At 40.8% G+C, this 18,085-nt stretch overlaps 2 protein-coding genes and 1 long non-coding RNA gene across 3 annotated transcripts in view; 1 reads left to right on the top strand and 2 right to left on the bottom strand.

The window, feature by feature from the left end:
- Positions 1–6,438, top strand: part of slc16a4 (solute carrier family 16 member 4) — a 29,099-nt gene extending 22,661 nt beyond the window's left edge. Inside the window, exon 11 of the mRNA XM_005801391.2 lies at positions 2,143–6,438. Within this exon, the coding sequence (XP_005801448.1) occupies positions 2,143–2,345 (203 nt within the window). The 3' untranslated portion in view covers positions 2,346–6,438. The remainder of the gene's footprint in view (positions 1–2,142) is intronic.
- Positions 6,233–9,224, bottom strand: LOC111608165. Its single transcript, XR_002752569.1, has 2 exons — positions 8,668–9,224; positions 6,233–7,327 (listed from the first exon to the last, which is right to left on the bottom strand). It is a non-coding gene; the product is annotated as an uncharacterized LOC111608165 (long non-coding RNA).
- Positions 9,225–11,542: 2,318 nt separating this feature from the next.
- rbm15 (RNA binding motif protein 15) lies at positions 11,543–17,158 on the bottom strand. Its single transcript, XM_014469654.2, has one exon. It carries the CDS (start codon positions 17,002–17,004, stop codon positions 14,470–14,472), a length of 2,535 nt encoding a protein of 844 aa, XP_014325140.1. The 5' UTR covers positions 17,005–17,158; the 3' UTR covers positions 11,543–14,469.
- Between the last annotated feature and the right edge of the window lie 927 nt (positions 17,159–18,085).

Raw genomic sequence — 18,085 nt, 5'->3', positions numbered from 1 at the left:
TTACTGTGTTCAAGCAAGAAGGCAGAGTCATTAAATGAATGAAAGAACAAAACTCTGCAGACTCTGGGATTGTGATTTCCGTAACAAAGGAGAAGTGCTCTTTCATTTGAATTTAGGACTTTGGGCCATGACACAACAATCCAGTAATTTTTCTCCTTAGTCCAGGTACAATGTTTCTGACGTTGCTGGTTTACAAAACAGAAGGAATGTGACGCTTGTAGCCCGCGTCCTGGAAACGTCCAACGCAGAGGTTGTGGAAGGACCAATTCAGTTCACAGTCAGCACCTTGTAAATCACCCTGAAACTCTTGAATGGGGTTTGCTACACAATCCTCTTAAGGCCGTTATTCCTGGTCGCCTTTGCTTGTGACCCTCCACTCAACTTTCCATCAGCATACTATGATACAACACTCTTTAAAAAGCAGCTTTTGTAGATGAACCTTTCCGGCTTACTGTCCCTGTGGAGGTAGTCAGTGACTGTCTACTAGACAGTGGTAAGCAGTCATTCTTTACGATTGTGATGATAAGACTTCATTGTCAAATACTTTTTATGAACCTTATGAAGAATATATATGTCATGAAAACTGAATTTGTTTTTTTTTATTGACTGTAAGCCAAAAATTGGAGAATTTGAGAAAAAATAAACTGTTCAATAATAAAATATTAAAATATTATACAGCTGACTGGAAATGGAGAAAAGAGATTACATGTTTGAACTTTTTTGAAATAGCACAGTATTTTGAGTTCTTTATGACACATCTCTGACACTCTTGAGAAATAAATTGCTTCGGCTCCTTTTCTTTTTGCCGGTTAACAGGTGTATTTAAAGCTGCCAGTTTTAGAAACATGGTTGTACTTTGTCACTTGATTTTTTTTTTACTTCAGAAATCTTAATTCGGATTAGGACGTGATGCAACATGTCGAAGAATAAGCGGGACTTGCTTGTTGCTGTACTTAGTCCAACATAATCTATCCAACTTTAAAAGTCATAAATCTAAATTCAGCGGAGTCGACTTTTTCTGACTTGAAACTTTGAATGAATTCAATTGAAATTAAGTATTCGCCCCCACACTCCTTCTTCTTGGCCATGTGGCTCCTTGGAGATGAGAGATACAGTCAGTCTTTGTAATCACTGAACACAATTGTTCTAAAAAATATACCTCGCATAAAAGTACTCTGGGAATTATGTGCACCAAATTGTTTACACTATCAGGAAGCCCATAAAATAAACAGCACCTGCAGTAAAAAAAACAAAACAGGTAGGACTGTTTTATTCTGTATGCAACCTGGAGAATTTGAATACGTCAAGAGATTACCAAAACCTTATAGAGCAAATTGTTTCCCAACGTCAGAAAACTAGGTGTGGGGTGAAGGTCTGCGTCTGCCATTAGGACAATGACCCACAGCACACATTTGACTGATCAGAGACATTCTACCCTTGTGGTGACCTGGAACATTTAGAAAAGGTTTTCAGGCATTTGCATTTGAATTTGCATTAAAATGGGTCTCTGGCAATGTTAAGCTAGTTTAAGAGTAGACAGACTTTATCAGATAAGTGGGAGAAATTACCTTTGGCCAGAAGATATTTTTAAAAGTTGTCACCGTTGCCTAAAGCGATTTGTTTTTTGCATCCTTTGTATTTCTAATAAATATTGATGTAATCAAATGAAATACTTGAGAAAGACATTATCTGATAGTTGCGTGGAATAGTTATGTGTGGTGAGTATTTTCAATAAAAAAATTCATGGTGAACTTTTCAGATTATTGGTTACGTTCCACAGACAAATCTGTGAATAATGAAATGTGAATAATGAAATGTGAATAGGTGGAGGTCCACTGTGCTACTTCCTGTCAGACAAAAAGTCTGTGAAATTAAAACATAAACATAAGTCTGCCAGGGGTATGACAATATTCTAAGCTTAATTGTTAGTAAATAGTTTAAAAAAATGTCCAATAAAGTGGGAGAAAATGTAAAATACCTAAAAAAAATGCTTCTAACTTCCACAAAAGGTTTTAGATCGAGTCATTTTAAAAAGTGGGAAGTCGTTCTGACTGTTGCTGACTGGAGGAAAGATACTGGTGAATCAAAACCACTCTGTTATAGTCTTCGCAGACTAAGATCATGTTGTTTCTGTTTTGATAGGGTTTCTGTATGACTACACACAGACGTACGACTGTTCTTTCTACCTGGCGGGCCTCTGCTACCTACTCTCATCCCTCTCCTTGTTCATGGAGCCGCTCGCTCAGCGCTGGAAAGCCAAGAAGAAACTTTCTCAAAGCCAGAGCACAGAAAGCAGCTGTAAGATTAACGGATGCTTCACCCCTGACCAGAATGGTGCTGTGTAATAATGAAACCTGGAAGTTGGACTAACGTGGCCCGCAGAGCCTGGACCCTCTCACCTAAAGCTGGGACCTGGACCATAACTTTCGGCAAAAAGAGTGATACCAGCATTACAGTAACACAGGAACACACAACGCTCTGGATATGTGATTATGCATAAAGAACAAAGCCAAAATCCTTGTGTTCTGCAAAACAGTTTTAATATCAGAAGCACAAACATCCCAACTGAAGGTAATCGAGCACACAAAGGAGCGACGTATTCTACCACCCAATGCAACAACTAAACTGAACAATGCAGAGCGAGGAACCAAGCTCCCAATTCTGTCTCCTGTCTCTGTGACATTATCAATCGAAGCACATATCCATGTGTTGGATTTGATGTCTTGAGTAGCATTTATCTGTATGTGTAAAACGTTTTCTCACTGATATGCACTTTGGCCAAGTTGTGACTATGCTGCATGATTTCAAACTGCCAGGGAGCCAAAATACTCAGCAAACCCCCCGCCGCTGTAGCCTGCTGCTGTGTCCCAGTGAGTTATGTCGTGTATGAAGCCAAAAAAGCACATTGGAAGATACAATCCGTGAGATTATTGTAGGCATGTGCTAACATTTAACTTTAAGCACAGTTCATGAGTATGTACGTGTAAGCTAACGTTCATCCAAGCTAACAGAAGACATCTTGTCGTTTTAACATTTCCTGTTTCTTTTCAGTCGGTTTGAACCCATTCATCCCAGCTTCTTCCCCTCCACCAGATCAATATTTAGGAAGGCGGTATATGTGTTTCATAACTTTCAAACAGTGGGGTAGCAGGACGGTCGACTCTTTTGCACAACTCTCACTTTATGCTTTCGTATAAACCCACACGAACTCTTCACGTCTATCGCCCCGCAGCTGCTCATAGACTCATTTTCATCTCCTAAATTTAAACTGGCACAAAGCCTGTCTCAGCATATTAAGGTCAGCAAGACCTGACACCTAAACTGGCTTTGATCCCCTAGTAGTTTCTGAACTAGTTTAACAGACAGTTGTGTAAGAAATAACAGCTGTCACTGTTTATGCAATAGTTAGAGCGCATTCACACTGCAGTCAGAATCTAATTCTCTGTAATCATTCACCGTTTTGACTGCCAGCTCCTGTAAATGGTAATTCTGACCTTTGAGTCTTTTTGCACGTAAGCTATGTTAACTACTTCAGCGCATTTCAACTGATTTCATCATCTCTGCATCTGTCGTTGCTCACAGTAATATATTGTCCTATAAATTTAAAAACAGTTGTACTCTACAGTGCCTTGCAAAGTTATTAGTAGTGCTTGAACTTTTTCTCTTTTTTGTCACATAGCAGCCACAAACGTCGATTTGTTTTATAGGAATTTGATGTGACAAAATGGCACAAAGAAGACCATGAGTGTGAAGTGGACGAATACAGAGACACAATATGTTTTTTTTTGTTTTGTTTGGTTTTTACAAACAGAAATATGAGAAGTGTGCCTTGAATTTGAATTCAGAGCCTCTGGAAAAGTTGAAATAAGATTTTGAAGTCTTGAGTGCGTCTCTACCAACTTTGCAAATAAACAGAAGTTTTTGCAAGTTCTACTTTTCAAAATAACTCACACTCAATCAGATTAGATGGAAACCATATCTGAGCATCAATTTTCAAGTCTTGCCACAAATTCAAAATTTGAATTTAGATCTTAGCCATCCTAACACCTGTAGGTGCTTTAATCTAAAGCATTTCACTGTTTATGGTGGTAGCTCCTGCTGGTAGGTGAATCTCAGCTCCTAGATTTTTACCTCCATCCATCTCCTCATTAACTCTAACCAGCTTCCATGTCCTGCAAGAAGAAAAGGCATCCCCACAGTAGGACGCTGCCGTTGCTCTGTTTAACAGCAGGCAGAAATGTTCGTTTTTCTTCCTCAAACATCGTTTTGCTTGTAGTCCAAAAAATTACCGGAGCTGTGGCGCTCCATGAGTGCTTTGCCTCCACAGTGGCAGTTAATAACTGAATAGGTAATCGTTGAGGTTGACAGTTTTGTTCAATTTAAAAGCAATAAAAATGCTTATTTTAGCAGGGCTTCAGCAATGACACCAATAATACAAGAAATTGTTGTGTCATTGTTATTTTTTTCCCATTGTAGCTACATTCTTTTTCAGCTTTTTTCATGAATATGTTCAGTTCAGGGAAAAACTTTAAAAACTGTAAAACTTTGATATTCTTTTTGTTCCAAAATTATAAGATAGACATAAATTCACGTTTTTTTTTTTTTACCAAAACGCAAACCAGGTTTTTACTGTAAGCTTAAAATTTGAGCTGGCATGGAGGTTTTGCAGCTCTAGATCATGTAATTTTATGAGAAGTGAGAACAAAAAGGGCCTTTTGGATTGTAAAGGTTCTTGGATCCTGCTTGTGTAATGTCAGTAGATGTGCAGCTTTGCCATATCCATGGATGTTCACTACTGTCCTCAAACAAACCTCAGAGAACAGCTGCATTTATCTAGGTGCTAGGTGACCTATGAAGGAAATTGATAGCACTGGCTTTTATTTAGGGGCATCAAATTAAAAGGGGATGAAAACATATGCATTAAAAGCTTATAATAATGTATTCATTTTCTTCCACTTCACAATTATGCACTACTTGGTGTTCTCTGTCACATAAAATCCCATTGAAACTCGCTGACGGTGCGATTGTAGCATGACCAAATGTAAACACTTTCAGCAGGTGAGAAAAATTTTTCAAAGCCCTGTGTTTAAAGTTTCAGTGCCTGCAAGCGCCCGCAAAATAGAGAATGTTTCATTTAGAAAGCTTTACTCACAAAGCCTCAGCTGTCGCCTTTTAAATGCTACAACTATCGACTACCTTTTTCGTTTTGCTGGCTATGAACTAAAAGCTAATTTTTGACTTTTTACTGATGCTCACCTGGCTGATCTATGCAACTACACACTCGTTTGCTTTCCTTTGAATCAAGGTGCACACGTTTATTTGCTGCAAATCCACCGGCTCTTCGGACAAGACATCCGGTTATGTTTTTCTGCAAATTGTGGTCACAGTTGAATTTAGAGGTGGTGGAGCTAAATTAGTTTTCTACTCAGCTGTCTGTGATTATTTGTTACTTTGTCAGCTTTGCCTATAACTCTGTGACCAACTGATTATGTGATGTTGCCCATTTAATCTAACATGGATAGTTTTTTTCAGACTGTTGCCCAAACCTTCTGGTGCAAACTTACAGTGTCATTGCATTTAAACATGAGGCTGTCGGTTCTTGAATCTTATATATATATATATATATATATATATATACACACATATTTTAGAGTTTTTGTGTGTTTTCAGTGGGTTCTTTTGTTTTTTTTTCACCATTTGCCTTACAGGGTAATGTGTCTTTTACTAACTTTCCTGTGATGTCAGCCAAAGATCACATTAGAAAACCTACTTACGACTTGAAACTTATAACTGGGTGGAAAATAAAATGCTGTGGATTGCGACTATCATTTAAACTGGTCTCCTCACCCTGAATTCAAAATCAGCTGGTGTGTTTTCTCATGCTGCCCTCTTGTGGACTAAGAAGGCTCCTGCTCCAAGAATGTTATCTCAATTAGCACCAAATTATTCCCCCTCAACTCGCTTTCACAATACTGAGCAAGGCTCTTTGTATTGTTTCCATGACGAGTCATGCACTAAAGCTCTTTTGGCTCACGAGTTGCATTCACTCACAGCCGCTATGTTTTTGAGATTTGGGGCCACTAAGGTTTTTGTACTGTTGAAGAAAAAAAAAAAAGCTTATAAAATATATTTGATGCTTTAAAAGTATGTATATGGTACTCGGTCTTAGACATCTGGTCCTAAGGTGGCATTTACCTAGACAACATATGAGTGTGTGTGTTTTTTGTTTGGGTTTTTTTTTTTTTTTTACCTTTTTTGTTTCTTTGTCAGTGAATGCATCACTGGGAGAGGCTCTGTTAGTTTGACGCTTTGGTTCCTGGATTTGTCTGGCAAATAAGCTTAACCAATAATAGGCATTCTGTTCCAAGATTTAGATTTCATTTTTATAACTTGTATTGGTGCCCAACTCAGATGTAATAAAAATGATTTCTGACTCGACCTGTTATTGTGTGATTTACACAACCCAGACGTCAGGCAGGGAAAACAATCACAAGTCATACAGCAAATTGACCATACAGTACTTTATTGAGAGAAAAAATGGACAAATAACTTATTTCAATGTGTTTATGTTCAGGTCTTTTTACAGTGATTTTCTGAAAATTCCATTTATAAACATCCAATATTACCGTTTCATTTTGTTAGTTTTAATATTAATCAGCAAACAGATGCAACTAAATAAATAAGAATACAAACAAAAAAGATTAAGAATATGTTTTTGTATATATATGAAAGTCAAATTAATCAATAAATTTCATAATACACAGATATTTTCAGTGTCTATTGCTGGTAATTCTGGTGATTATCACTTAAAGCTAATTAAAACTCAAATTTATGTTTCCTGCAATATTAGAATATTATATAAGGCCAATAGAAATTATTTTTCTTACTTCAATCCTAGACTCCTTAATGAGCGTTGTTTTACAATCCTCTCTGTTATCCACAATGCTTGTGCATATTTTTCTACCACACTTTTACCTTCCATTCAACTTTCCTTTTTGTACTGGAAAGCAGCCCTCTATGGGCATCTTTAGAACCGACCTTTGATGACTTGCCCTTTTAGTGGAAGGTGTTAATGAAACTCAAGACAGCAGTCTTACCTATGACTGTCAAGGCCATCAAATAAATATAATTATGGACTTTATTCAATGTTTTGATTTTCTAAGAAAATACATTTTAGCTTTTCAATCTCTCCGTGTAGTGACTATATAATGTAAGAGTTTATCTTTATAAATGGAACTGAAACAGAAAAATAAATTTGCATTTTGTTACCTGTGTAAAGGTTACTCGCTGAGGTGTCTTGGAAACAGAACTGCAGACCCATCGATGTCTGTTGAGAAAGCAAAAATGCTTTAATTAGAAAGGTTAGGTAAGATAAAATCAGCAATAAGTTTCATGGATGAAATCACTGCCTATGACTGGGACTAACATAACATGTTCCCTTTTACCAGTGATTCACTGTTCTGCCTTGTGTCAAGAACGTGCATCAGATGTGTTTATATCTATACATACAGTATATTGTACAATGCCTTTCCTCCATTGGTATTTGTATTGCCAACTGAGCCACATTTTTACAGTTCATACAATCTGTGCATTGATAGCAAAGCCTTCCTAGTCAATATAAATAACTGATGTTTACTAACATTTACCTCTCTTAGCAAATTGAATCTTATCTTATCAGTTTATGACTGTGGCCTCATTGCCCAGTTGTTTTACTTCCTATTTAATTCTCAGTTTTTTCTCTAAATTTCATTAAAATATTATTTGGAGCTAGTAGTGGATGACATAACAAGATTACCTAAGTAGACAACAAGTCGGTTTCAGGAAAGAAAAAAGTGAATGGAAGAAGAAATATATGAACAAATTCACAAATTAAATTAACTCCTTTAGCTTTCAGTTTATATTAAACCAGTCCTACTATTTATTTTTAATGGCATGTCAGAGACAGTGTGGAAGTGATCTGAGTTTTCTCTGGCCATTTACAGTAAAGTATAATGCAGCACTGCCCCTCCCCCATCTGTTGCTGCACACTGCCAGCCAGCTGGCTGAAAGAACAGCTAAGTGTTAGACAAACTATGAAAGGCATATTTGTGAGCAGCTGGGCGGAGGTTAGCTACCCGCGCCTCTTCAACCAGCTAGTATGCGCTAATAGGATTCCCAGTGCTATTCTGTAGAGGACACCAAAAGACCCAATATTTAGTTTAATAACCAATTAAAGAAGTACTACACTTTGATTTATCATGCATTCCCATATTATTTCCACTTACAATCAACAGTAGTAAGTAATATAGTATATTTGAACATTAAATGTAGCTGTAATAATGATTCAATAGATTAGTAGCAGGTAGGGTTTTTGCTTTTTGCTTAAAAATAAAAAAATGAGACCATGTGACCATTATTGCTGTAAAGTTTAGTGTAAAAACTGTGTTTCCATGGTATTCTTACTCAAGGTTATCATACAGAGAATAACTGGCCTATGCCCCCGCCCCACAGTGAATACACTCAGCTATGACCAGGGACTGTGAAGCTTATTGTTGGAAAACATTCAGCCTTTATGGCACTATTCCATAGTAAATTAGATGTATTTGTATTAAAATAGTCACTTTATTAATTATAATAAGCTAAGTACATGTCTGTTATTGTAAATGATGGGTGAGATGGTCCATCTACCTCATTTGATTCAGGTGTGTTGAACCAGGGAAAGGACTAAAACATGGAGGCCAGCTGCCCTCAAGGACCGACTTTGGACACTGAAGTTGTGATCTGTCTTGAAGTTAGAAAAGGTTCCATCCATTTTCTACATCAATGTCTGCAGGATTGTAGAGGAGGGGATGTTACGGCTTATATCCATCAACCGTCAAAGGTCAAAATCACAAACAGTTTGCCAGGATCAATAAGTGTCATCTAATCACCAATTCTGTTGGTATGTTTCAACTTATTCAATATTTTTAATCACACTCATGTGTAGCATCTTAAAAGTAAACTGATAACCTAAATGAAACGTAGTCAAGTTAAATAATCCAATAACCTGATTTGTTGTGAAGTATTATGGCAATGGTATTGCACCATATCTAAGCACATACCAAAACTTAATACAGCTTTTCTCACCACTGACTTATTGTTTATTTGGTGGGCAATGAATGGAAAATGCCTTTCAAATTTAAAATGAATACGCGCTTATTTGTTTGTTGTTTATTTACACTACAAAAAACCTACATTTTATCAAGTATTTTGGTCTAGTAGTTTCTAGTGCAAATATTTTATTACACTTGAAATACGACAAAACTAACTTACAAGTAACTTTCTAGCAAGAAATGGTAGCTTTTTTAAGTAAATGTTCGCTTATTATGATGAAAATATACTTGTTCCTCTGGGAGATTAATTAACTTATAATATGGAAAAAATGTCTTGTTATAAGTGAAATAGTCTGCTAAGAGAACTGGTATTTTTTCATCAATATTAAGGAATTATTTACTTAAAATAATCTCCTACATCTTGCTGAAAAGTTGCGTGTGAGTTAGTTTTCTTTCATTTCAAGTGTAATAAGATATTTGTACTAGAAACTAGACAAAAATACTTTGAATATGATTTTGTGTTTTTGAAGTATATTTATTTTTTTTTGCCAGTTTGTTGTATTTAGTTGGACTTGGAAGATAAAAGGCAGTTGTAGTTTGATCTCTAAAAAAAAACTACTTCAGAGAATACATCTCAATAAGATAAACAGAGTTTTATTTCATTATATAATTTAGAATATAAGAAATCACAAACTCTGCTAATAATAAACACACTGAATAGCAAGCATATGCCCTGTGCCACCGCATCATCTTCCTCTTGTATGTAGAACCTGGATTTGTTATATCTGACCTAAAATGATGAGAAATAGTTGTCTCGCTAACTTCAGCATATAAACATCTGTTCCTGTTTCTAATGTTTATTAATGTCCATGTTTCATAGAGACTCAACACTACTTTTTATACATTGTGCCTACAGAAACAACTACGTTTGCAGTATTTGGTATATAAAAACCAACCTTAAAGCAGAATTAAAATCTTATCTAATTTAGGTCATGCATCAAGCTTCCTGCTTTCAGTTAAAAAAAAAAAAATTAAAAATCAGTTGTAAAAAGAAAATGTGGCTATAAAAATTATGACTAAAATATAATGATTATTTGATTTGCCATGTAAAAAAGGACATTTAAAATATATTTTCTTCTCCATAGGGAGCATTTTGATGACTTTTATGGCCACTTGCTCTTTTTACAACTTAGCACATTTTTTTTGTTGTCGTTTTACTGAAAGCAAGAAGCTCGAGAACCACCTAAGGTGCATTTGTGTGAGGCTAAAACAAGAAACCAGCATCTCTTCCAAATAAAAAAAAATCCTCATCTTCATCTCGTCTAATTTCATTTCCTTCTTTGGGAATTGTTTCAGATTTGAAGCCTCTGATCTCCCAGTTAATGTTTTGCTGAGCAGCAGATCAAGAGAAGAGGAAAAAAGTGGCTAACTTGAATATTTTCAGATCAAAACAGAAACTTTTATGTTTCTTAAGAATGTGGTGTTACACTGTAATACTCACCCCCTGCTGCCTATAAGCCACCGACACAGCCATGGCAGGCAGCCCTTGCTCTTACTCACCATGCTGCTGTTTCTGAGCAGCAGCCGCTCAGTGATACCTGCACTGTCCTGGCTGCCAGCTAACAGACCCAGAGGAGGAGGAGAGGAAAGGCAGGCGCTCCCTGGTCCTCATGGTGGCAATGTTTCTCAAGGGGGAGTGGGTCATCCTCGACACAGAATCACTTTACTTTTTTTTTATTTTTTTAACCCTAATTCAGCTAAAATAGATGGTAGCTGAGTTTGGACTTAAGGTTTTGACATGGAGTGGTCCCGGAACTTCAGTGAACGGTATCCTCTGCTCCTTCCAGCGAAGACGCGCGTACTTCATCCCCGGTGCTGCGGATGACCTCAGATGATGAAGTGGTACCGGTTCAACACGGCTCCTTGGGGAAGGAGAGGTCAGCGGCAGCATTCCTAGCTGACATTTGAGCCAATCGTCTTTCCTGACGACCGGGAAAATCTGAGTAAACCCGGGCAAAGTGCGATAAAGACGAATCAGACCCAAAACTCCCCAGGGAGACCGAGTGATCTGTCGATGCTCTGCGAATTTCAGAGTTGTCACAATCTCAATTCTCCTGCCTTCTGTTCAGAACCAGAACCGAATGCACGGGGAAACCTTCACAGTGATGCCGAAGCTGCTTCTGCAGGCCGGGTTCAAACAAGAGCAGGCGGCGGCTCCTCCATCCGTCCTGTCAGGTGTTTTTGCGTGTCAATAGGAACAGTAAGTTACAACCAGAACCGGCCTCGTTTAAACAAACAGCGATCCTCTGGGGGTGCGGGGGAAACACGGGTCTCTCCTCTCTGGAGCTAAACGACTTGCGAATCGTCTCACGAGCAGAAAACAACATTTTCAAGTGAACAAAACTCCTCCTCGAAAACACAACCGGGCATCGCAGCTCGTTCTCGTCAATTCACTTCCATCGAAGAAACACTTCCCCTTCACATGAACAATTTATTGACAATCGGTCACATCAGGCGCCCAAATGCACACGCAGTTACGTGAACAGCTTCGCATGGGCATTACGGATTTTCCTTTTCCCCCATGACATCAAAGCGTACATTGCTCAATTTTTCCCCCCACTTAAAAACAGAAGTCATCACAGGTGCGGGATGGACTTACACAACTTAAAAAGCTTCCTCGTCAGCGAGGACTCACACAGATAACGGTGCCTATTCTCTCTCTCTTTCTCCACAGAGGGTTTTTGCAGCTCTGCGTCTTCCAGAGTCTGAGGTTTCAGTGGGTGTGATGTCCCGAGTGCACAAGCAAACATGAATGTTTTCATTACACACAAAAAATAAAATAAAGTCTGAAAATTATTATTCCGAGTAAGTCACTACTGCATGACTAAATACAAAAAAAATGTCTAAACAATACTGTGGTAAGATCTAAGAAAAAAAAAAAAAACGCATTGGCAGGCATGAGTTATTGTAACTGTATACTTCTAAAATTAAACTCCACATTAACTGTTGAACCACTGCTAAAACCAAGTAGCTGTACTGATAGCTGGTTTATTAGTTTGTACCATCCACTTACTGGGTTAATTATTACTATAAAAAGGGGGTGGTCACCGGTTCAGGGAAATAAATAAACTATAAACACAAAAATGTAACTTTTTTTGTCTTTTTGTCCACAAGTACTTCAGTTTTCATATATATGTTGCAATGCTAGATCCTCTCCGAGCAAAACAAGGATGCACAAACGAATAACACATTAAGAACACAAGAAAAGTTCAGTATTTTCTGTTAGTAGCAGGTGTGGGCTGGTTTCTATGCTATCCAAAAACAAAAATGCATTCAACTATTACTTGACCCATGGGAGACACTTAAATTCACAGATATTGTAAAAATTTGTTGATCCTATTGATGACTCTTAAAGGAATAGTTCAACATTTCTGAAGTGAGGCTCCTTTACCAGTAATAGTTTGCAATCTGACATCACAGTGAGATTTTAAAAAAAAAATCCTAAGCATCATGAAAGGCTAGCAGTCAAAAACACTCAATGTTTTATCTGATTTTAGCTATTTAAAATAACTCAAACTGAATCCCATTTTAACAAAAAAAAAAAAAAAAAAAAAAAGAGTAAAACAAGTTTTGTTATACCTTTTGAGTGCTTCTAACTGGAAGTGTTAACGTTTTTAGAGGTCAAGCCCCGATTTAAATCAGATAGCTTCTCAGGGTCCTGCATGTTTTTTATGTGTTCCTGCTTCAGCACACCTGATTCGAATGATTATCTCCTTGTACCTAAAACATGCAGGTCAGTGGGCCCTCAGGGTTTTAATTACTGCAGTGCTACTTTATTTTTTTCTAGCCATTTGTAACAAAATACAAATATAAAAAATCTTGCATTATCTTCTGAGAGACACCCGTCTCGTTTCTGATCAGAAACTTCTAGGTTGAATGAAAACAGTAATTTTGAGCTTGGCATTAAATGTCCCAACAACCTGTTATCGATCCAGCTGGATGCCAGCAGGGCAGAGAGGCATCAAAGATGGCAAATTTTATCCTGGTGGACCAACACAGCCAACAGCATCCTCCAGCTTAGCAGTAGCACAGACAAAATTTGACTGAGAAAAGAAGGGGAAAAAAATCTTATCAAAGCCCCTTTTTGAAAGTTTAGACAGTTTTAAACTTACTGATATAATTCAGCTCACAATGATGAACGTTTTAAGTTTGGGTTATTTTAGACGGCTAAATCAGCGAGTCCATCTGACTTGTTAAGACTTTCACAGATTTAGGGAACATTTTCACTTTTCTACAAACTTAAAGCGATGTGGCCTCTTTCTATTGTCAATAAAAACCCCACTTCAAAACAATTTTTTTTAAGCATATCCCTTTAAAACAGATCCACTAAGGTTCGAACAATGACCTTGAAGAAAATGCACGAATGAGACTCCACAGAGTGAAATCTTTGACCTGTATTAAGAAATGCTTTAACTGCTGACCTTCACATTGTCCTCCACCTTTTATCCAGACAAAACATTTTACTTGACTTTAAAACACCCTGCACAACACTTCTTCAGTAAATCACACTCCAAGACGTATCAAACGACTTCAGTAGAAGCAACATAAATATTTAAGGTAGTACATTTAACAGGAATGTGATCAACTGGAGGAGAGCTGTGCGATTTGTTTTAAACGTCGACATTACCAATTTCTTTCTGTCTTGAAATTGGGGGCGGGGGGGATTATGCTCAGCTTCTTTTCAACACTTGAACAGCTCAATTTTAAACTGCAACATGTTACTGTACTGTAGGTCATGCCTGGTTCACACAACCAGGGAGGAAAGTTGTTGTAATAACACCACCAGTGCAGACCGATGACGTCAAGTATAGCAGCCTAGAGATAAACATGACGTTTTTAGGACATTTTAAAATATATTGAACTAACATTGTTTTAAATCGGTAGATTAACTGTAATGGTGGTGTTATCGTATAAAATCATTCAATGCCCAACATTTATTTTGCTTATAACTGGATAAGTAACCATGTCAACCCATAAATGAACCAAACGATAAAATGACCTAAAGGCTCATGTAACTGGATTTGAACTGATTGAATTTCTATAACAACCCCAATATTTAACCCCAGAAGGCTGATAGTACAGCGGGTTTGTGATTGTGATCGGGTTCAAACACCCAATAAATGTAGTTAAAAAAAAAAAATTAAAAAAAAAGACCTTTTAGTTGTATGGAAGGGCACCATTTGTCCGTTTAGTGGGTTATATGGCAACATTCAAACACTGGAGAAGCACACTACTGTACCCCAGGATGCAGAACACACAGCATGCAATAATTTCTGACATACAGCAGATTTTTTTTTTTTCTTCTAATCGCCGCTTCATTGTAGTGTACGGTCACTTTTTATGATGCGCCACGAACCACGATCATGACCAGGTAGTCCTCTTTGCTTTTTGCCAGAGCTTTGGCAGACGAATCCAAGAACTGCTGGGAGAAATCACACGGGGGGAAAGCATGAAGGACCCCTGCGTTGTCTTTATCCCGGCTGCCCCCCACAGGCAGGCTGATGACTCCGGCTGCTTGTTTTTGGTTGAGGTAGGACACCAGGTTGCGGAGCGGCCGCTGGGTCGAGGCCGCGGAATCTGAGAGCGACTCCTCCGTGGCTCCGGGAACGGCCAGCAGGATGGCGTAGCCGCCAGGACCTGCCACCTTGATGCGGCGAGACACTTCGTCGAGCTTGGGCTGGTCCAGGCGGAGACGCTGCGTGATCTTCAGCTCGCTCACATGCCTCCCTGTCGCGCTGTCCATCAGCAGGTCGCTGGCCACGCTGTGGTCGCCCTCCAGCAGGTGCATGTTGGCTGGGAAGTTGCTGTTTTTCAGGAGCAGCATGCCTTGCCAAGCTAGACCAAGTTTGGCGCCGTCCAGCTTGGACGGCTGACCTCCCTTGGAGCTGCTTTCAGAGCGTTCTCTCTTGGCCGGCCCTTTGCCACCGTCAACTGCTTTACGCTTGCGTTCTCCAGCTGCTGCCCCTCCACCACCTGAAGGTCCTTTATCAGACATAACCTGGCTCTTGAGCCGGCGTTCTGTCCCAACCCGCTCCAGGCTGCTTTGGCGTTCTCTCACTGGAGAGGCTCTCTCACCTCGCATGGGGCGCTCTGAATCACTGAAGCGCCCCCCCTCTCTGCTGCTGCCGCCGGGACTCCCCTCTGGGGAGGCTCGTCTGCGTCTTACTGTCCTCTCAGTGCTGTCCGGGGAGAGGTCCAGATGGCGTCCCTCCTCCACTGCACGCCTCTTGCGTACAGGTTCTCGTCCCTGCAGCTCTCGTTCCAGAGACCAAGGCTCCCTTGTCCGCCGCTCCAAATGTTCCAGAGGCTCAAAAGGCGAGGCCCGTACCCGTTCCCGGATGGCAGGGTTGGGCCAGTCGGCTCCAGGGAAGAGCTCTCTGTCCCTGAAATGAAGTGGTGGAGGAGTCCTGTCTCTGACCCGAAGAGGTTCGGGCGTGGCACGGTGAACAAATGACTCGGCCACCATGTCAAACGGCGCTATGGGGAGAGGCTGCAGGAACTGCTGCGGGTAGCGATGCTCAGAGTCTGCAAAGTCCACCCTGAGTCGTCTCTCTGGTCCTCCCAAGGGAAAACCCCTCATGTGTGTCCAAGCTGCTTGTGCAGCATCTAAACTTTCATACTGAATGTAAGCCCAAGTGTCCCCTTTTCTATAGGCAATGGTCCTTATTGTCCCAAAGCGATCAAACTCTCTGGCCAGGGCAGTTACAGGCACCCAGGGTCCAAGTCCCCCCACCCACAAGCGCGTGGTGGGCATGGGTTTTCCATAACCTATCTTTATGGGGTTGCGACCCACTATTTTGCCAGACATACTAAGCTTGGCACGGTGAGCCATGTCAAGGTTCTCAAATTTCAGAAATCCATAGGTGCTGGTTAGTCCTCTGGTGGGTCTCTTTATGTCCACCTCCGTGATGACCCCAAACCTGTCAAAAGCCCTCCTCAGGTCCGCCTCCGTAACAGATATGTCCAGGTTTCCCAGAAACAACGTCCTGTTGGCTCTTTGGTCGTCTTCGGGAGATATAAAATCCTCTTCTCTGAACGCTGCCCGCTCTGCAATGAAAGCGGGACGCGCCCTGGCTTCAAACAGAGCAAACTCTCGGTCCCGCTCCAGATCCCTGGGCAGTGGCGGCGGCGGGGGCGGGGGCAGCTGTCCCAGAGCCAGCTGCTGCAGCCTGTAGTCTCTGTATCCAAGCCCAGTGGGCGACAGGGGTCTCTGTAGATGTCTGTGACTCTGAGCCGCCACGTACAAGTCCCTCTCGACCGGGGATCGGCTCCGTCTCCGGTTCACGTAGACCGCCTCGATCTTCAGCGGCCGGTCGTAGAGCACCAGCCGGCCCCTGGCGTGCTTAGCGGCTCGGGCGTCCTCCGGCTTTCTGAAATTCACAAACGCTATCCGTCCGTCGCTGCTGCGGCTCATCTTGACGCTCACGTCGCCGAACTTTTTGAATTCGTGAAATAGTCCGTCCTCTATGTCCTCGTCGCTCAGCTGGGATCCGAGGTCGCTGATTTTCAGTGTTTTGTACTCACTCTCCGTGCTGGGCGGTTGGATCCGCTGCTCCGCTCGCGAAGAGACGCCCCTCGGCGAGGCTAAGTCCAGCGTCAGGCTCAGGCTGTGGTTTTTACCCGCCGCGGACTGACAGCTGTGGTTATTTCCAGTCCGGCCGTGGCCGTCGAAGTCTCTTTCTCTTTTCTCACCGAGTAGACTCCGTCTCGTAGAGCCGCCGTCGCCTTTTGTCGAGGTGTTCCCATTATTACTCCCGCTGGAAACGGACAGAGCCCCCATTTTCTTGCTGGTCGGATGACATCCTCCCCTGTCTCGAATATCTTCCAAGGCCCGGGACCGTTTTTTAATCGGCGACCGCTCTTTGCCTTTCATTTCAGTCCGGGCGGAGTCGACCCTTCCGGTTCGTGGCCTTATCGTAGCACTTCTGCCCTGCAGGTGCAGAAATGAGCTGAAACGGTGAACGGATTTAATCAGTGACCCTGCGGCAAAACAACAACAGTCGCCATTTTGTTAAGATTAGCCTAAAATCCCGCCCCTTCGTTCTGATTGGCTGAAAAGTGGGCAGAAACCTTTAAAATGCCTGTCAATCATTAACGGAGCCCTTTTAAATAAAGCCGTGTCTACCATAGCTGTATTTTGAAAACAACTAAAGATGGTTACTGTTACAGAAGATTGTGAAAAACAAACTCCGGTCTGCAATTTAGCTCTTCTTTCACTTTACTTGTAATATGATAATGTGTCATACGATTCACAATCAACGACGTTTTGGGCCCTCCCAATAAATTTTTAAAAGTTAATTTATTTTAGCAGTTAAATTCTGTAAAGTAAAAGCAATTAAGTCAGTGTTTCTCAATCCGTTTGCATGTTTTAGGCTTTTCCCTACGGCCACACGCCTGATTTGAATAAGTGAGTGATTAACAGGTTTCTGCAGGACTTGATGTCTGCAGAGGTCAGTCTTTTGCTCTGGAACAAAGACGCATCTAAAATATGCAGGGCAGTGGTTACCCATGGACAGGGATGGAGACACTCTTCATTCCAGTGTTTTCTACCTGTGGCCCATCTAAAAACTGCAGGACAGTGGCCCTTGAGGGCTGGAGTTTGACACCTGTGGTCTAAGGCAGTGGTCCCCAACCACCGGGCCGCGGACCGGTACCTCTCCGCGGACCAATTGGTACCGGGCCGCGCAAGAAATAATGAACTACTTCCGGATCTTTTATTATGAAAATCCTAAACCGGATTTTACCGGTTACGTCTTGCGCGTCAAAATTGAGCCAACTTGCAGCAGAATGAGTAACAAAACAACATCGGAGTACTGTGAACCCTCGCTATTTCGTGGTTCACCTTTCACGGTCTCCGAGGATTTGCATTGTGCATTGTGTTCTGCATTCTGATTGGCTAAACAGTCTCTCCGCTTCTTTTCTACCTGTGTGTCAACAACGTTGCGGTTTAATAT

This window comes from Xiphophorus maculatus, chromosome 1, assembly GCF_002775205.1.
Source record: "Xiphophorus maculatus strain JP 163 A chromosome 1, X_maculatus-5.0-male, whole genome shotgun sequence".
NCBI classification, from domain to species: domain Eukaryota; kingdom Metazoa; phylum Chordata; class Actinopteri; order Cyprinodontiformes; family Poeciliidae; genus Xiphophorus; species Xiphophorus maculatus.
Note: the sequence above shows the minus strand (reverse complement) of the source record. Positions and strands in the feature narration are given on the sequence as shown.

Coding starts and splice junctions, on each gene's coding strand:
- rbm15 (XM_014469654.2), bottom strand. CDS start 17,004: ATGAAAGGCAAAGAGCGGTCGCCGATTAAAAAACGGTCCCGGGCCTTG.